Here is a 19,952-nt window from a genome sequence, read left to right as displayed (position 1 = left end):
CCTGTAGTCTCAGCTACTTGGGAGGTGGAGTCAAGAGAATCGCTTAAGCCCAGGAGTTAGAGGTTGCTGTGAGCTGTGACGCCACGGCACTCTAGCCAGGGCGACACAGTGAGTCTCTGTCTCAAAAAAAAGTTTTTATTGTTAGGTCTTTAAGTTTCCTGAATTGTTTTTCTGTAGTATCTAATCAGCTATTAGTGCCATCCAGTAAACTTTTTACTTCAGATATTTTATTTTTCATGTCTAGTTGTTCGGGGGCTTTAGGTTATCTTCCATTTCATTCCTCATCATTTTCATTTTTTCCATTATATGGGACAGTATAACAGCTTTTTAATAGTTCAGGTTAAGTCCATAATCTCTATCATTTTTTGGCCTATTTCTTTGTCTTTTAATTTTTTTCCCTTCGTGTGTCATTTTATTGGGCTTTACACAATAATTTTAAGTGAGATAAGTTACATATGCATACATGTTTGTTGGATTGGCATCAGTATTTTTAAACCTTAAATACACCATTGTTCTTTATTATTGTAGGTCTGGCTCCACGCACCATATGAACTTCATCTTTCCTTATTTGAACACTTTATCGAACTGCTCACAGAGTCCAGGTATAAGTTAATACTTTTGTTGTTCAGTTACAGAAAAGGTGATAGCACAGTGTATGAAATCTTCTTTCTCTTACAGTGAAGCTTCAAAGAATGCCAAATTAATGAGGGAATTCCAGTTAATCCCAAAGCTGCTACTGACTCTTCGAGACATGTCTTTATCCCAGCCTACAATTACTGCTATTAGTAATGTGCTGAGCTTCTTACTCCAAGGCTTTCCCAACAGCAACGATCTTCTCAGGTAGTGAAAATTTTTGTATTTGTCTTGTTATTAACTAAAAGTGTGAGTGAGATTAAGATGAAGGCAATCAGTTCCTGTTCCCGTATTATAACACCTGAAATGTTAATACTATTCTGGGAGATATCTGGGAGGCATGCAACACATACATATGTTACTATCTTACCTTTGTGGAGCTGGGCCAGTTGTAGCTGCTGGTGAGTAATATGCTACTAGTGTAGCATGTTGGTGAGCAAAGATGTGGCAGTCAGCCTGGTGAGAGTGAGTGGCTGCACACGAAAGTGTCCAGTACAGGAATTCCTCATCCCTCTTCTCCAAGCCCTGCTAATTTATATACATGTGTGGACGCAGACACAGACACAGACACACACCCCTAGAGAGGTCATACCACCCCTTTTCTGTTTGGTCTCCGTTGCTCACCAATGTGATGATATTTTATTGTTGCCTGTTCAGACTTCTTATATAATGTGAGTGATAGTTTGCTAACAATGTGAAATGTATGTAAGACATTAACTGTGCAGTGTCTGAGAAAGTCTTGCGAAGTTCTTGTGTTCACATGACAAGTCCTATGTCGGGGATTATGGAAGGAAAACAGTAAAAACAAACTACCCCAATCAAAGTATTTTCCAAGTTGAGAACTGGTTAAACCCGAGTTGATCACTGCTTTTTGTGTGATTGCCCAGGTAGCTCAGATGAAATCACACCCATTTCTTCAGTTATGCTCTATAGAACACGGGTCTCCAAGCTTTTTGGCATCAGAGACTGGTTTCATGGAAGACAATTTTTCATAGAAGGGTTGAGGGGCGGGGGTTGGGATGATTCAAGCACATTACATCTGCACCTCAGATCATCAGGTGTTTGAGTCTCACAAGGAGTGTGCTGCCTACATCCCTGGCAGGTGCATTTTACACTAGTAAATATTTACCTTATTTCTCACACTCCTGTGAGAATTTAATGTCACCGCTGATCTGACAGGAGGCGGCGTGGGCAGTTACACACATGGGGAGTGACTATAAATAAACTCGAAGCTTCTCTTTTTCACCTGTGCTTACCAGCTCTGCAGCCAGGTTCCTAACAGGTGAGGACTAGTGGCTGAGTGGTAGTGGTCTTATCAGTGGCTGGGGATTGGGGACTGCAGCTATAGCTAATATCCAATCTGTATGTTTGTACATCACTGACTTTTATATTCATTTACCTTGAAAACATGCTTGGTGACAGATTTAAAAGTGGAGCTGAAGAATTATTTTGGAGAATTATAACTGTCATTATCAACAATGTTTATTTAAAATGTACCTAGTATTACAATGCTCATGCTGCTGAAATTATTAATGAAACCTATCAAAGTTTGTATTTTTCCCTTTTTCCTTACTTTATAAATGAAGAAATAAATGCCCATAGTTAAGCTACTTGACTCTGGTTATATAAAGTAATGGACCCAAGATTTTAATCTTAACTATAAACCTAGTTTCTTAACCACCAGGCTACAGTGGATCTGTATAGATAAGGTTAGGAAATTTTAATTTAGATCATGCAGATTTGTTTTTGAAGTAATTTGGGTGTTAAAGAATTCATACATTTGGAAAACTGAATTTTCCCTATATTTCAAAAACAGTATTGTATATAATGTTATTTGGCCTAATCCAAGAGGGAGCAAACTAAATACAATCCCCTAACTGTCCATGAAAGATTAGTTAAAATAAGTGCTAGTATGTTTTTCTTCTTCTTTTTTTTTTTTCTTTGTATTTTGCTTCTTTGTACTTTGTTTGAGGGAAAGGAAAAATAAAATCCATAAATTTTTTTTCCCTTTATTTAAAGGTTTGGACAGTTCATTTCTTCTACTTTGCCAACCTTTGCAGTTTGTGAGAAATTTGTAGTTATGGAAATAAAAAACGAAGAGAAGCTTGACACTGGTGAGTTGATTCTGGTTATTGGAAAAGTGAGTGATCAGCTGATTTACTATGCACTTTTTCTTGCACAAATTAGACGTGAATTATATGTCATCATTTAACTTTTCTCTTTACATTACTTTTTTTGTTTTTTCTCACATGCATTTGTTTTATATGAGGCCTATACAGTATGCAGAAGTACAGTGTTGCCTACAAAATTTAATAGGGTGCAAATTTTACTTTAAAAATAAAATCTTTCTTATTAGTGTATTCATAATGTTCCTTTATATAGCAAACTCTTCCAATGCAATTTGAACATTATATGATTTTTCAAAAATTTATGTATCTTTCTTCACAAACATATACTTGCTAAGTGAATTGTATCTATATTATTTTTATTTTCACTTTCCTGTTAAATATTAGTAGTCACTAGAAGAAAAGGATATTTTAATAGAATCATTTCTATAAGTATAATATAAAAATAATTTCATAAGTTATGAGTTCCTGGGTCCCTGACAAGCACTTTTCTTTCTTTCTTTTTTTCTTGCTTTTCTTGTTTAGTACATATTTTTTCTCCCTCTGTTCCCGTTTAGTTTCCCAGTTGCATATTTTAGGACAGAAAAATTGCTTGGAAAGCCTTGAAAGAACCTTTTAGATTGATTTCTGGAATTAAATTCACAGAATCTTAAATTTCTTCAGCATTATTTACATTACTACCCTGTGACATTATTAATTATGTCACATAAATGATTTTCGTTAAACTCTTACAACCCTCTACTCCTGGAGAGTGGAGAGGAAATACTGTTACAGTAAGTGTCACTGCCCCCAGGTTGGCAGTCCTCTGCTGTGCTTCGTGAATAATAGAAAGTGTTAGAATCACAATTTTCAAAGGAGAGTTGAGAGATTTGAGTGACTTACTGTGAATCAGAGTATGTCAGTAACATTTAAGGCCAGCACATCACAATCCTGACCGATTATCTGCTGCCAACTCTTTGGTGAAGCAAATTAGCAATGGATGAAAAGAATAAAGATCAGGTCAATGTGAAAACACTTAGTAAGTGCTTCATGCAATCTTGCAACAACCCTGTGAAATAGGTACTGTTACTGCCATTTTACAAGAGAGGAAACTGGCCCAGAAAGATGTAAATATAAGTAAAAGAAACACATCAAAGATCATGTCACTTACTGTTTTGGAACCTAATTAGTCTAAACTAATATTCTAATGTTTTAACTGTCATATGCAAAGATTATTTCTAAGTTTTAAATTAATATAAACTGAATAGTTATGCATTAGAGAGTAAAAATAACGAACATGGGAAACACCTATATATAAAATACGGTTTTTTTTTTCAAGTGTAAAAGGATGTGGTAAAAATATTTCTCTAATCTCCATATTTCTTTTTTGTCCATTGAATTTAGTAGATTTGTAAAGTTGTTTTATATATACAGTACTGTAGCAGGGATATTTAAATTAGTAAATTTTTTTGTTAACCTGCAAGTTGATTTGACTAGTATTTCATCATCACTTTATTACCATTGGAAGTCAGAAGCACAGTCACTAGTCTTGTTAGTGTATAATATTTATTTATTTGATATGGACTGGAGAATGTACTAAAGTATAAATTTTGTCTTAAAAAATTAAAACTGTAATTTTTTTCCTTCTCTCTCTTTATTTTTTTGAGACAAAATCTTACATAGCGACTTCTAACTCTTGGGCTCAAGCAATTCTCTTTTCTCAGCCTCCCAAGTAGCTGGGACTACAGGTGCCTGCACAACACTGGGCTATTTTTAGAGTTAGGGTCTCACTCTATCTCAGCTTGGTCTCAAACTCATAAGCTCAAGCAATCCATGCACCTCGGCTTCCCAAAGTGCTGGGATTACAGGGGTGAGCCACTGAGCCCGGCCTTGAGTTTTTTCTTTCGAGTAAAATTTCAATATTTGGGATATATGCCTCCCGAAACAATGGCTTGAATAATGCTGAACAATGATATACTAATCAAGGCAAAATAATACATAGCAAATAGCATAAAATGGTGATAGAATATGAAATAAAGTCACTTTCTGAGTGCAAATTAGTTAACCTGGAAATTTCTTGCAGAGTTCATTGTTTTAAATTGAATTTGAAAATCAGAGGAGACATAATTGACAGTGACAAAAGAAGACAAAACTTAAGGAGAATTTTTAATTTCTGTGTAGATTGGTACTTTATTATAGAAAAAATAAAAGGAGGATTTTATTATTAAAAAAATAAAAGGAGGCTTGGCGCCTATAGCTCAGTGAGTATGGCGTCGGCCACATACACCGAGGCCAGCAGGTTTGAACCTGGCCTGGGCCAGCTAATCATCAATGACAACTGCAACAAAAAATAGCCGGGTGTTGTGCAGGCGCCTGTAGTCCCAGCTACTTGGGAAGCTAAGGCAAGAGAATCACTTAAGCCCAAGAGTTTGAAGTTGCTGTGACCTGTGATGCCATAGCACTCTACCCAGGGCAACAAAGTGAGACTCTGTCTAAAAAAAAAAAGAAAAGAAAAGGAAGCAGTTCTTAGAGAACTGCTTGTTTGTACAGTACTTCCAACAAAGCAATTTGCAAATTACCAATCTTTGCCTCTTGAGTTCCTCATGGTAGCTTGGAGCAGGCACAGTGTTTAAGGCACTAAATCATCATTTTAAAAGACAGTAATAATAGTTTGTTGCCCAAACAAGTAAAAGCATTAACCATGGTAAAGTGTAGCCTGAGCTTCAGCTGTAGAATAAGGGAACACATAGGCATATCTGTGATTCAGTGGCAGAACACTGCAATAAAGCAAGTCACGTGAATTTTTTTTTTTAGTTTCCCATTGCGTATAAAACTTACGTTGTGCTGGGCACCTGTAATCCTAGCACTCTGGGAGGCTAAGGCAGGAGGATTGCTTGAGGTCAGGAGCTAGAGACCAGCCTGAGCAAAAGAAAGTCCCCATCTCTACAAAAAAAATAGAAAAAATTAGCTGGGTGTAGTGGCACACACTATAGACCCACCTACTTTGGAAGGCTGAGGCATGAGAATTACTTGAGCTTAGCTCCAATGATGCCGCTCCACTCATCAAGGCAACAGAGTGAGACTGTCTCAAAAAAATTTTTTTAAAGAGTTATATTCACACTGTACTATAGTCTATCAAGAGGGCAGTAGCTTTGCATCTTTAAAAATCAGTATATGTCTTAGTTTAACAATTCTTTTGCTAACAATCATCTGAGCAGTCAGCCAGTCATACTCTTTTTGCTAGTGGAGCATCTTATGATGTTGATGACTCCTGACTATAATCAGAGTGGCAACTGCGAAGGTTAAGATGGCTGTGGCAGTTTCTTAGAATAAGACATGGTTTGAGGTGATGAATGTACTAAGCACCCTGGTTTAAATATTACACATTGTATACATATATGGAAATACCACACTGTATCCCATAGATATGTACAATTATTTTTTATGTGTCAATTAAAAGTAATAAAGCAACGAAAATCCCGACACCAATATTGAAGTTTGCCCTGTAGATTGATTCTTTCTTTTCTTTTTTTTTTTTTAATTTTTATTTATATTTTTACATATACATGTGTTAATTAGGTTTCTGGGTTTTTTTGCCTTCACAAAATTAAAAAGACTTAAAATTTAATAACAATGTTTAAGATAAGGATTAGAAACAAAAACCTTGTAAAGAACGAATGAAAATAAATACATTCAGGAAAGGAATCAGACAATTGCTACATTGAAATATTAAGCAATAATAATAATAATAATATTAATTAATGCAAAGAAAGTAATTTTCTTGACTCTTTCTTTCAATAGAAGTTTCCTCTGTGACCTGTGTCACTGTTTGATAGCATTTTACCCACAGTAGTCCTTCTTTCAAAATTGGAGTCAGTCCTCTCAAAAACTATCACTCCTTTATCAAAAGGACTCCTTAATGTCATACTCTGAATCCTTTGTCACTTTCAACAGTATTTCAGCATCTTTACTAGAAGTAGATTCCTTCTACAAAAGCCCCTTTCTTTGTTCATCCATGAGAAGAAACTTGTTATCTGTTAAAAGTTCTGTCCTGAGATTGCAGCAGTTCCGTCATAACTTTAACTTCACCTGAATCTAATTCGACTTCTCTTGCTGTTTCTACCCAGTCAGCCATTAGGTTTTCAGTGAAGTCTTAAACTTCTCAAAGTCATCCACAAGCGTTACAATCAACTTCTAAATTTGTGCTAATGTTGATATTTTGACCACTTCCTCGTGCCTCATGAGTGTTCTTAGTGATACATAGAATTATAAATGCTTTCCAAAGGATTTCAATTTACTCCTCCCAGGTGTCCATCAGAAAAATCACTAGCTGTGGCAGCTGTACTGTTGTCAAATGTATTTATTAAATAAGACTTAAAAGTTACACTTACTCCTTGATTCATGAACAACATTAACCTTGTATATCTCCCTCTGCATATTAGGTGACCAGTTGCATTGTCGATGAGTAGTCATATTTTGCAGTAATATTTTGAGTAGTAGTAATAATATCAGTAGTAATATTAAGGAATCTTTTTAGTAGATCATAGTAGTGGCCTTAAAAAAAATCAGTAAACCATGCTGTACACAGATGTGCTGTCATTTAGACTTTATTTTTCCATTATAGGGAAGAGGAGAGTAGGTTTAGTATAATTCTTAAGGACCTTCGGATTTTCCTAATGATAAAGGAGCATTTGTTTGAGGTCACCAGCGGCATTAGCCCCTTATAAGAGTCAGCCCCTGTGGAACTTTGAAGCCAAGCTTGACTTCTCTCTAGCTATGAAAATCCTAGAGGGCATCTTCTCCCACTGAAAGCCTGTTTCGTGTTGCATGTCTGTAGCCACCTTCATGAGAGGTCTTACTTAGCTAGATCTTCTGGATAACTTGCTGCAGCTTCTGATTAACTTGTCTTTTTGTTATGGAGACTTCTTATGAACTACCTTCCGCTACTTCCAACTTTTCTTCTGCAGCCTTCTCACCTCTTTCAACCTTTATGGACTGGAAGAGGAAATTGGGGCCTGCTCTGAATTAGGCTTTGGCTGAAGAGACCGTTGAGGCTGGTTTGAACTTTTGTCTAGACTGCTAAAACTTTCTTCCTTTCGGCAGGCAATAAAGTTGTTTGTTTTCTGATCATCCTGTTTTCACTGATATAACACTTAACGTTCCTTCTGGAACTTTCCCTTTGTATTCTCAACTTGGCTAACTGTTTAGCCCAAGAAATCTAGCTTTGGGCCTATCTCAGCTTTCAGTAGAACTTCCTCACTCAGCTTAATTATTTCTAAATTTTGATTTAAAGTGAGAGACAGGTGACTCTTCCTTTCACTTGAACACTTAGAGGCCGTTGTAAGATTATTAATTGGCCTAATTTCAATGCTGTTGTCTCAGGAAATAGGTAGACTTGAGGAAGAGAGAGATGGGCTAATGGCTGGTCCTTGGAGTAATCAGAACACGCACAAACTTTATCAGTTAAGTTCACTGTCTTAATATGGTGCAGTTCATGGCACTCTAAATAATTATAATAGTAACATCAGTGGTCACTGATCACACATCATCATAATGGACATTATAATAATGAAGACGTTTGAAATACTGAGTGAATTACCCAAATGTGACAGAGACAAAAGTGAATACCTGTGGTTGAAAAACTGGTGCCAATAGATGATGCTGGACATAGGGTAGTTTGTAAAAGACACCGTGTCTGGGAAGTGGGGTAAAGCAAAATGCAGTGTCAGGAGCTGTGGCTGTCTGGGTCGTTACCCCACAGCTCTTTAGAAGGCTGGGCTGTTGACGCCAGTCCTGTGTGTTCCCAGAACCACCCGCTGAGAACCACTGCGTCTTCCCTCCCTTTCTTTTCCAATTTCTCTTATGTCCGTCTTTGTGCCTTTTCCTCTCTTCTTTTAATTGTTATAATAATTAAATAGTAATTCTAACTTTCCTTTAGGAAAGTTATTAAATTTATTGAATAAGTTTTTATTGCCTGTTTTCAACTTTTAAATCTTACAGATTTAACTATCTTTCAAAAAGAAACTAAAAATTAAATTTTGGGAAGGTTGAAGGTCTCTAGTAATTATTATTTTTATTCGTGTCATCTTCATTTGACGATTTTCTCCGTATTGGGAAGGGGGAGAGAATATTAATATAAAAAAGGGCTACCAGCCTTTATTATCACTGGTTTAGAAAATGTCAAATATAACTGAACAGTTTTCAGGGTTCTAAAGAGAAATGATTTAACTGACCCGTTTTCTTGTCCATTTTAGTAGAAAATACTCCTAAATGTTCCCTGAAATACGAGTGAGATTTCAAGGAATCGTGTTATATATTTCGTTTTTGTTTATGTGGGGGATTTTAATTTATTTATTTTTGTTTTAGGTACTGAAGAGGAGTTTGGAGGTCTTGTATCTGCTAATCTTATACTTTTGAGAAATAGACTTCTAGATATCTTGCTAAAACTAATTTATACATCTAAAGAAAAGACAAGCATTAATTTACAGTAAGTAAAACCTTTTTAGACTTGATGATGCCAATTGCTGTTACTATTTAGTCAGAGGAAAAACTTACACCACTGACTTGAAACAGATGTTTTTAACCTTAAAATTTATACTATTTCAAGAATGAAACCTAGTCTTATCTTTTTGTTTTATCTTGAAATCCTAATCTTTGAAGTTAATTTTTTTTTTTTTTTCAATCTTCGTCTGTCTTTGAATAGAGCTTGTGAAGAACTGGTCAAGGTCCTGGGTTTTGACTGGATCGTGATGTTTATGGAGGAGCACTTGCACTCCACCACGGTCACAGCAGCCCTGAGGATTCTTGTTGTCCTGCTGAGTAACCAGTCTATTCTCATCAAGTTTAAAGAAGGACTCAGTGGTGGAGGATGGCTTGAACAGACAGATTCTGTCTTAACTAATAAGATTGGAACTGTATTAGGTATGAGACTTACAGTCAGTTGCCTGAAAATAAGTTGTTCTGTTTTGTTTTTAAAGCTTATAAATAATATAATAATACTTAAAATTTATAAATGTATATTATCCAGAGTATCTGTATGACTAAGAGTTTGGGATTTTAATGAATAATACAGTAAAAAGCTTAAACCATTTCAAATTTGGCTTTTTTTAATTGCAAAACAATCTGAAGTCAGAGACAAGATGTTAAGATTTGAAAACTCAGGGAATTCCTTAGGATATTTTTGTAGTATATGTCCCTTTCTATTCTGCAAGTTAATAATTAGCAAATTATCGGTAGGACTGAATGAGTAACAGTAATAATCAGCATGTGTTTTGTGTGTTTGTGCCAGTCTCATGACACGTGCCATGTCATTAATAACATTTCATTTTCACAGTACCTCTGTGAGGTCTAAATATCATCATGCACATTTTACAGATTAGAAAGCCAAGGCTTAGAGGTGAAGTCACTTGTCAAATAGCTCAAGTATCAAAATTTGGATCCATTTCCCTCAGATCTAAAGCCCCTGCTCTTAACAGTTGTATTACATTCCCACTCAAGGATTTAAGCTTAACCCTTATTTCATCCAAGCTTCTTATCCTCAGCTTACTAATACCGTATCTATTTTCAGTATATATCTGATCATTTACCTAATATTAGAAAGTTGCAGCTTCCTATGTTAGATTTATTTGAACTAGTGTATTTCTGTTCATATTAGTGATCTTACCTCGGAAAATATTTACTTTAAAATAGTGTTTTTACTGAAAAGTACACTTACTCAGTTCCTAAATTACTTTAAATATACATTTGTCACTGTAATGTTACACTGTAAAATTGTATATAATTGTCATGTCTGATCTTGGAGGAGCGTATATCACAAATATCTATTTAGTCTTGTCATGTAGGACAATTGGGGATCAGAATTTCATGTGTAATTTATTTATAGAAACAACGTAAGTGTGAATATCTAGGCTCTGCCTCTGCTACTTCTTCAAATGTCAGTGATAGGAAGACAGCTCTTTCAGCGTAGCACTGTTCTATTGTTATTTCACATGTGAAAAATGTCTGAACAGACTGTGATAAAAAGTGAAGCATTTCCATTTCACCATGAAATGATTTCTCAAGAAAATTGTCTGCTTTAAAATATCCATTTTTGCCAGGTGCAGGAGTTCACACCTGTAATCCTAGCACTCTGGGAGGCTGAGGCAGGAGGATCACTTGAGCTCAGGAGTTTGAGACCAGTCTAAGCAGGAGTGAGAACGTGTCTCTGCAAAAAAACAGAAAAATTATCTGGGCATGATGGCGCATACCTGTCATCTCAGCTATTCAGGAGGCTGAAACAGGAGACTTGCTTGAGCCCAGGAGTCTGAGGTCGCAGTAGACTACGATGACACCACTGTACTTTAGCCAGGGTGACAAAGCAAGACTCTGTCTCTAAATAAATAAGTAAAATATACATTTTAAATTATCATTGTGGGTAGTTTGGTGCTATACTTCCATGAACTCTGGGGAATTAAATGTGAGTTCTTTTGAAAGTATAAGTTTTAAATGCTAATTGGTAGCACCGCTTCGTTTCAAGTCCAAAAGCAGAGAGGTACCAACACCTGAGATTTATGATACCATATTATGGTTAGCAAATTTCTTTCACATATGTTATCTCATTTGTCTTTCATGATTCTGGAGACAGGTATATATTGTATAGTATATAATTTTTTTAGGAAATAAATGAAACCTAATGAATATAAATTAAGGATTAATTTTTCTAGTTAGGAAGACTTAACTACGTAAGCTTCCTGGGCCAGGCAATAACAGTGTCTGAGAATCCTTGGCTTTTACTGTACTACACCACTTCAGCAATATCAAAGAGCTGTTTTACTATGTCTGGCCCACCTGACTTTATGTCTTAGAATTTGTTTCTCCTTCATTGACACCTGTTTGCACATTGCATGTGCTACTTTGATTCCAGAAGGGAAATGTAGGAATTCAATTTAAATTTGATACCATTTAATTTAATTTCCCCTGAATATCTATCTGTACACATATGTGTGTATAGAAACATCCATCATCTCATTTGATTCTACCTGTAGTCTGAAGGGCAGCCTAATGTTTTTGACTTTTTAAGTTCACACTTAATAGTTTTATCAAATTTTCCTTTACAAAAATAACTTTCAGTTAGCTACAACTTGAATCTAAATTGATAATTGTTAATAGCATATTAAATATTCTTAAAGATTAATTACGGAGGAAAAATAGTATGAAAGGAAAATGATAATGCTAATTTTGAGGGATATTTTAGAATCTGCAGTTTCATAAAAATTTGTTTTCCTAGTTAGTGTATAAAATACTACTTTATGTCTTTTGATTCTGTTGACTGATACATGGTTGATTGAGATGGAGTCTTGCTTTTGCCCAGTCTGGATTCCAATTCCTGGGCTCAAACAGTCCTCCCGATTTAGCCTCCCAAATAGCTGGGATGTCTTCTTTTTAGAGCTCAAAACATTTTATTTCTATTACATAATTTAGAATTTACTGTAATTCTGTAATTTGTTTAGAATTTAATATAAACAAAAATTAATCCCATTTTCTAATCTAGCCAGTCTTTCAGAAATGCGGCAATGTCATTACTAAAGGTGAGGGAAACAGCATAATTTTATAGGTCTAAAGTAGAGACATCAGGTTTCAAATCTTCCACCTATACCACTTTATGATTTGAACAAAACATGTGTTTTCTATGTCATAAAAATGATAATAGGAATTTCTAACTCACGTTTGTTGTGATTAAGAAATTGAATGATGTATGAAAGAGTTGGCAAATTGCTGTATAATTTTTTATGAATTAGAAAAACATACTATTTATAAGAAAAAAAAACCTAGACATAAATTTTTATTTTATTATGTAAAATAGTTGCAAATATGTGCTTTACTTCATTCTAGGAAAAAGAAGTTTAAAAATGTGATTATTTGGAGTATAAATTGCTCAGAATAAAAATGAATCATTCCTCTATTGGTTGCTATTCATAAAAGTTTTCCATTGAAAAATTGGCTGTGTACTGAGTACTAGATTTGGGATAGAAAAAGAACCAAATGTTTGGAGTGTGTTCTGAATTTAGTTATAAGGCAGAGGAAACAATTAAATAGAAATACTGATGCTATGGCCATATGGTGCTGACCATCTCCTGAAAAAGCCAGGTTTCTAGAAGGGTGTCTGAATATTCAGCTAAGCCTGTGGATTGCTAGAGACACACTCAAATTTACCACCCCACTGCCTGGCTGCTTCCCAGCAGATTACAGACCACCTTGTCAGGAGGATTGTTTGGCTTATTCATTCACTTTGTCTCTAAATTTGTAGACAATTTAAGGTGAACTAGCTTGTCTTGATTTTCAGGGCAAATAAAATATATTAACCATATTATAATAAGTGTATTTTCAATTTACATTTCATAGCATTCCAGATTTTGGGTGTATGTATTTTAGTTTTCACTTTTTTCTTAGGGAAATACAAGCAGGAACATTAGAGCTCCTCTGAGATTATTCTTTTAATGAATAGAATTTATATGTCCTTAAGAAGCATTTTCAAATTCTTGTGTCTGTCAGTTGTATTTCTAAGCCTTAATAGACAGGCTTCCTAAAGCCAAACAGATGGCAAAGTAAAACTTTTGACTGAAAGATTATTCAGCATTTGAATACCTACCTGCCTGTAGTAATAGGCATGTTCTGCATAGAAATGTTACACATACCGAATTGCTCCCTTCTTGTTAATGCAGCATGGTTATGGATTGCTAATTTTGTACTCATTGTCCTATTTCCTCTTCTCTTAGGATTCAATGTGGGCAGGAGTGCTGGTGGGAGATCGACCATTAGGGAGATAAACCGGGATGCTTGTCATTTTCCTGGTTTTCCAGTCCTCCAGTCATTCCTTCCCAAACACACTAATGTCCCTGCCCTCTATTTTCTCCTCATGGCCTTGTTTCTGCAGCAGCCCGTTAGTGAGCTGCCTGGGAACCTGCAGGTCAGTGTGCCTGTCAGCAGCTGCCGATGTAAGCAGGGTTGCCAGGTAGGAATTACCTAGTAAGGCGTAAGTGTAACTACATATTCCAAAGAATCCCATAGGGTGATGGGTAATCACAGTAAAACCATCACTTTTCTCACATTTAAGTTGGTTGGGGATAGAAAACTCTAAAAATGCCTTAGAAAAGTTTCTCCCAAAAAAGTCCTTTGTTCTTATTTGGACATTGTTTCTGTATGATTACTTTGTATGATTATAGATGCATAAAGACTTTGGATGCTGTTTGGGTGATCTAAAGAATTCTTTTGTTATGTGATTTTTATCTAGAAAAAAATTAATTTCCATAAGATCAAAAGTGAAAGGAGTCATTTGTATACCATAAATTAATTGAATGGGTACTACAGGATTCTCAGTGTAAGTTCTGATGAGAAAAAAAATTTTAATCACTTAATGTTGGATAATCATCCACATTAGGACAATAGTGAGATTTTACTTGACTTGTAATTCAAGACTATTACGCCTGTCTGTATACAGTTTATGTTCTGACACTACAAAGGCTTAGGAACGTAGCATTAAAACTCATTTCCATCATAATGCCAAATGCTATTCAAATCAGTTCTAGTAGTTGACAAAACCTTTTAAGTGAAAATACTGAATCTGTGCCATTACATTAAATCAAATTACAGATTTGTGCGTGTTTAGGAAGTTTTGTTGGTTATGTAATTTTTCAAAATACACGTGACACCATAGTCGTAATATATTACGTAAAACTATTGGGAATAAATTTCCTTGATTTTGATGTTGTCAGATCTTCCTTTTAAGTATTCTAAAATTGAATTAGAACTTTGCTGAGAATAAGAAAGAAGTGATTTCAGTGTGCTTTTTAAAAAAGATCCTGTTTAGCCAGGCGCAGTGGCTCATGCCTGTAATCCCAGCTTGGGAGGCTGAGGCAGGTGGATCACTTAAACCCAACAGTTTGACGTTGCTGTGAGCCAAGATGCCGCAGCACTCTACCAAAGGTGACCAAGTGAGACTGTCTCAAAAATAAAAAAGATCCTGTTTAGAATCATCAATTTTATAATTTCATCTTGTGGCTAATTAACATATATTTTATTTTTGTATGTTTTCTTTAGAAAAAGTAGGAAGCAATATTTTTTTAATGTAGGAATCTTAAGACGGGATGATACGTAGTATTTAATTTTTCTTTATACACATGATTAAAATGTGACATGCAGGAGTACTAGGTCTATATCTCTTTATCATTGTTCACTTTTAAAAAACTGGTTTCAGAGGAATTTTAGAATATTAGAACTTATGTGGGTCTCTACTGAAAAAAAATTAATAGTGCTAAACTTTAATCACTTTCGCTCCTGCAGTTTGATTTGGACTCTATTTGGACATTTATCTTTGGAGTTCCTGCCTCCAGTGGGACTGTGGTCTCTTCCATCCACAACGTGTGTACAGAGGCCGCCTTTTTATTACTGGGAATGCTCCGCAGCATGCTCAATTCAGTAAGTTTACGAGATACCGAGACCTGCTGAGAGCTCCTTCTGCATTTGTCTTTTTTGTTTTGTTTTTGTTGTTTTTTTTATTATTTAGTCTAACATAAGAATGGACTGTACAGTTTTTGAGCTGAGAGACTCTCAAGCGCTACCTAGGTTCAGATCCTTCCTGTGCTACTTCAGACAGACCTCAGTTGTGTGCCTCAGTTTTCTCATGTTTAAAATGCCGGAAATAATAGAATTTCTCTCTTAGGGGTTTTTGAGGATTGAGTGAATTAATATATACATATAGCAATTAGAAGAGTGTAGTGCCTGGCATTTAGTAAGTGCTTCATAAGTATGAATTGGTATTATTAATGTAATAAATTATATATTACAATGTATACTGTGTAATCAGTATATATTATAGTATATTTTACTACAATAATATGCTATTTGAACTTTGAAAATAACTTCCATTTGGAGGTTAAAAATGTTAGCAATGTGGGTGGTGCCTGTGGCTTGGTGGTCAGTAGGGCACTGGCCCCATATACTGAGGGTGGCGGGTTCAAACCCGGCCCCCGCCAAACTGCAACAAAAAAATAGCTGGGTGCTATGGCGGGTGCCTGTAGTCCCAGCTACTCGGGAGGCTGAGGCAAGAGAATCGCCTAAGCCCAGGAGTTGGAGGTTGCTGTGAGCTGTGTGACTCCACAGCACTCTACCAGGGGCGATAAAATTGAGACTCTTGTCTCTACAAAAAAAAAAATTAACAATGCAAGTTTTCTTTTTCTTTTTTTTTTTTCTGTTCTGATTATTTCTAACTTAGAGACAAAGTATTGGTACAGTAAATGATGAAATTTATGTTCCTGTCTACCTGATGGGAATTCTGTGAGTGATGGCTTAATTTGTTTATACGATTTAGGATTATTTTGTGAGAAGAAATGTTAACTTACACTCCTTCAGTTATATATACCTGACAAATCTAATTTTATCAAAACTAGTGTTACGTCATCTAAGAACAGAACATTACCATCAAATGTATTAATTTAGAATGCTTTAGTGTTCTTGTTTTGATGCCTATTTATAAACAAATATAACAATCTAAGTTAAAAAGAAAGCCATTCTCTGAACAGGCATCAGATGATATACATTACTCAGGCTCTGTGCCCATAGCACAGTGGTCGTGGTGCCAGCCACGTGCACTGAGGGTGGCGGGTTCGAACCCTGCGCGGGCCAGCTAAACAACAATGACAACTGCAACAAAAAAATAGCCAGGCGTTGTGGCGGGACCTACAGTTCCAGCTACTTGGGAGGCTGAAGCAAGAGAATCGCTTCAGAGTTAGAGGTTGCTGTAAGGCCACAGCACTCTACCTGGGGTGACAGGGTGAGACTCGACCTCAAAAAAAAAAAAAAGATTGCTTAGATATCCAGTATTCTTTTATGTTTTTAATGCTCATTGTGTTGTTGTTGTTGAGTTACGTAGTGCTTAAGTGTGAGGCCAGAAAGATGAAGTACCTTCCCCATCATTAGGGGGCTTCACTCCTAACTCTGACACGGTGCACAGTGGGGCGTCACAATGGTAATGCAGCCACTGCTGATTCCAGCAGTGCCCACGTTAACGATGGTGAGTAATCAAAGCCACTGCCTCTAGCTAGCTGAGCAGTGAGCGAGCCATGAAGAAACGTGCACCCTGTCAGTTTCTAAGGAGGTTGTTTCGGATATAGCTGATTACTAAATTTGTTTGCATGTGTGTACCAGCATGTTAGCTGCTGTGTGTGATTTTCAGAGTTCTGGAGCAGCAGTATATCTAGTTTTATAGTAACAGTGAGTAATGGGCTTTAAAGTAATTTTTAGCTGTGCCCATTACTCTAACATGGTATCTCTTCTCTTGTTGTGGCCAGCCTTGGCAGTCAGAAGAAGAGGGCTCGTGGCTTCGAGAATACCCCGTGACCCTGATGCAGTTCTTCAGATACTTGTACCACAACGTGCCGGACCTGGCCTCCATGTGGATGAGCCCCGACTTCCTGTGTGCGCTGGCGGCCACTGTCTTCCCCTTCAACATCCGCCCTTACTCCGAGATGGTAGGAAAGGGGGAGGAACATGTCACAGCTGGGATTTGTCCCAGTGGCTAGCCGATATTTTCTGGCCAATCTTTTAGGCTTTTGACCAGGTTAGAGTTTGATAACTGCATGCACCCACTCTTACATCATGTGGTGTCCTCAGCTCCCCACTCTTTCCTTCTGCTTTCCCCTAAAATAACAGTGCACTGTGCTTCCTTTTTTCACTTAACCGTATTCCTGTCAGTCCCTGTTAGTCATTTCCCTCTCTCAGGGGTCCGTTTCTCAAGTGCTGGCAGCTCTGCAGTTGTGAAATGTTCTTTACAGGTAGCAGAAGTCTAGTCTCACAAAACTTCTGTTTTATTTTAGGAATTAGGCATTTGCTGAATTTAATCTTTATAAATGATTAAAGATTTAAAGGTTTAAAGATTTTTATAAAAAAATAAAGTATATGTCCTTTCTTCTGCTCTACTTTTCTTACTACATTCAACTTTTATTTTCTTATTTTATACTAACTTAGTGCAAAATTATTAGACTGTAATCACAGCATGTAGATTTCTCCTATTGTCCTTTATTTTAATCTTTTTTAAGTTTTTTAATTGATAAATAATAGTTATGCATATTAATGGGGTGTGTAGTGATGTTTCAGTGCAAACATAGTGATCAGATCAGAGTAATTAGGATATCATCTCACCATTTGTCATTTCTTTATTTTGGGAATATTCAGTATTCCAGCCATTTGAAACTGTATATTACTGTTAATTGTTGTCATCCTGTGGTTGTGTAGAACTCTAGAACTTACTCCTCCTGTCTAGCTGTAACTTGGTATCCTTTAACAAATACCTCCCTATTCCTCCCTCACCCAGCCCTTCCCACTCCCAGTATCGTCTGTTCTGCTTTTTCTTTCCATGGGATTTTTTTTTTCAGCTTCTACATATGAGTGATAACAGGTAGCTTTAACTTTCTGTTCCTGGCTTATTTCACTTAATTCTTTTCTTGTTTAAAATATACTTACAAGGCAGTTATTCCTCTGTAACACTTTAGAATTCTTGATGTTTCTTCCTGTTTCTTTGTGGGTTTTTTTTTTTTTTTTTGGCCGGGGCTGGGTTTGAACCCGCCACCTCCGGCATATGGAACCGGCATCCTACTCCTTGAGCTACAGGCGCCGCCCCTATTTCTTCCTGTTTCTATCATGTACTCTAGGGCAGCAGTTCTCAACCTGTGGGTCATGACCCACAGGAACTGTATTAAAGAAAGGGCCACGGCATTAGGAAGGTTGAGAACCACTGCTCTAGGGCTTGGGGAACAATGCCATCTTAATGCAATTTTTCTCCCTGTTTAAAGGTAGAATGCTCATTACAAAATTGGGGGGGCATTTATAGGAGAAAGACAAGTATAACATATTACCTTAATACCTTGGCTTGTTTATAATTTTAGAATCCCCATGTGGGGTAAAAATTGACCCTCAGTAACATCTCAGTGTCTTCCCCTGTGAGCATCTTGTAATCTGCTTACTAGTCCATCTCTTTCGCTTGACGCAAAATTGGCACAAATTTCGTTTATTTATTGGAGTTTTTTAAGTTGCAAAAAAGTGGATCAGCCCTCAGGTGCTACCACTATGCCAAATTTTTATCTGAAATTTTGTGACATTTGACTTCTCAATAGATAGATTTCAAATATGCAGAAACAGTCATTCTGATTTTATTATTTCATTTATGTTAAGTACAGTTAATCAAAGTGAACATGTAATTCAGCATCGTGCAAATTGTATAGTTTGTGGTCAATCAGAAAGACCCAGCATTGAGTAACTGTGACCTGGTACCTGGATTACAGCCTGGAGAGCAAGGGTCAGGGACCAGGCCAGGGTTGGGAGGGCAGAGTGAAATAGTGTGCTGAGCAGCTCAGCAGGAGGTCCATATTCACAGAAGACACTGATGCTGGGACATTTTTGTTTTAGGAACCATAGATGTCAGATAACATCTGATGTGATTACTGTGTGATTTATTAGGTGACTGATCTTGATGATGAGGTTGGATCTCCAGCAGAAGAGTTTAAAGCATTTGCAGCCGACACCGGGATGAACCGGAGCCAATCCGAGTACTGCAATGTGGGCACCAAGACATATCTCACCAATCACCCAGCTAAAAAGTTTGTTTTTGACTTCATGCGGGTCTTAATAATAGACAACCTCTGTCTCACCCCTGCCAGCAAGCAGACTCCTCTGATTGATCTTTTGTTGGAGGTAAAGACAAAGAAACGCATTTACATCTCTTTTGCATTACTTTTGTAATTAGAGTGTTACTAACCTTGCAGATTCCCTGCCATGGTTTTCTGATTCTTCTGTGATGGGCTGTGGGAAGATTGTAATCTCACATATGCTTTAGACCCTATCAGTTTGTTCTTCTTACCATTTCCTCAAGCATGTCATAATTCAATCCTTTATCACTTTCTCTAGGAGTTGGCAGACATTTTTGTAAAATAACAAATAGTAAATATTTTAGGCTTTGTGGGCCACACGGTCTCTGCTGTTTACAGCATTGTGGCTCCAAAGCAGCCATGGGCGTGCTTGCAGGTATGAGCTTGGTTGTGTTCCAACAAGACTTTATCTACAGAAATAGGCACAGGCTGGAAATGTCCACAAGCCATAGGGTGCAGCCCCTTCCCAGGACGCTGTGGGTGCCTCCTCGCATCGTCTCCTCACCTCACGCTTCGCAGCTTGGTTCCACTTATCCCT

At 36.7% G+C, this 19,952-nt stretch overlaps 1 protein-coding gene across 6 annotated transcripts in view; it reads left to right on the top strand.

Moving 5' to 3' along the window:
* Positions 1-19,952, top strand: part of WDFY3 (WD repeat and FYVE domain containing 3) — a 312,335-nt gene that overhangs the window by 215,433 nt on the left and 76,950 nt on the right. For 5 of the 6 annotated variants that reach the window (XM_053599488.1, XM_053599268.1, XM_053599410.1 and 2 more), the window contains 9 exons: positions 529-602; positions 679-840; positions 2,653-2,747; positions 9,105-9,225; positions 9,442-9,659; positions 13,493-13,728; positions 15,057-15,191; positions 17,063-17,242; positions 19,227-19,460. In XM_053599488.1, the coding sequence (XP_053455463.1) occupies positions 529-602; positions 679-840; positions 2,653-2,747; positions 9,105-9,225; positions 9,442-9,659; positions 13,493-13,728; positions 15,057-15,191; positions 17,063-17,242; positions 19,227-19,460 (1,455 nt within the window). The remainder of the gene's footprint in view (positions 1-528; positions 603-678; positions 841-2,652; positions 2,748-9,104; positions 9,226-9,441; positions 9,660-13,492; positions 13,729-15,056; positions 15,192-17,062; positions 17,243-19,226; positions 19,461-19,952) is intronic. The other variant, XM_053599186.1, reaches the window with a different exon arrangement.

Source organism: Nycticebus coucang, chromosome 1 (genome assembly GCF_027406575.1).
Source record: "Nycticebus coucang isolate mNycCou1 chromosome 1, mNycCou1.pri, whole genome shotgun sequence".
NCBI lineage: Eukaryota > Metazoa > Chordata > Mammalia > Primates > Lorisidae > Nycticebus > Nycticebus coucang.
This window is presented reverse-complemented; position numbering and strand designations above follow the sequence as displayed.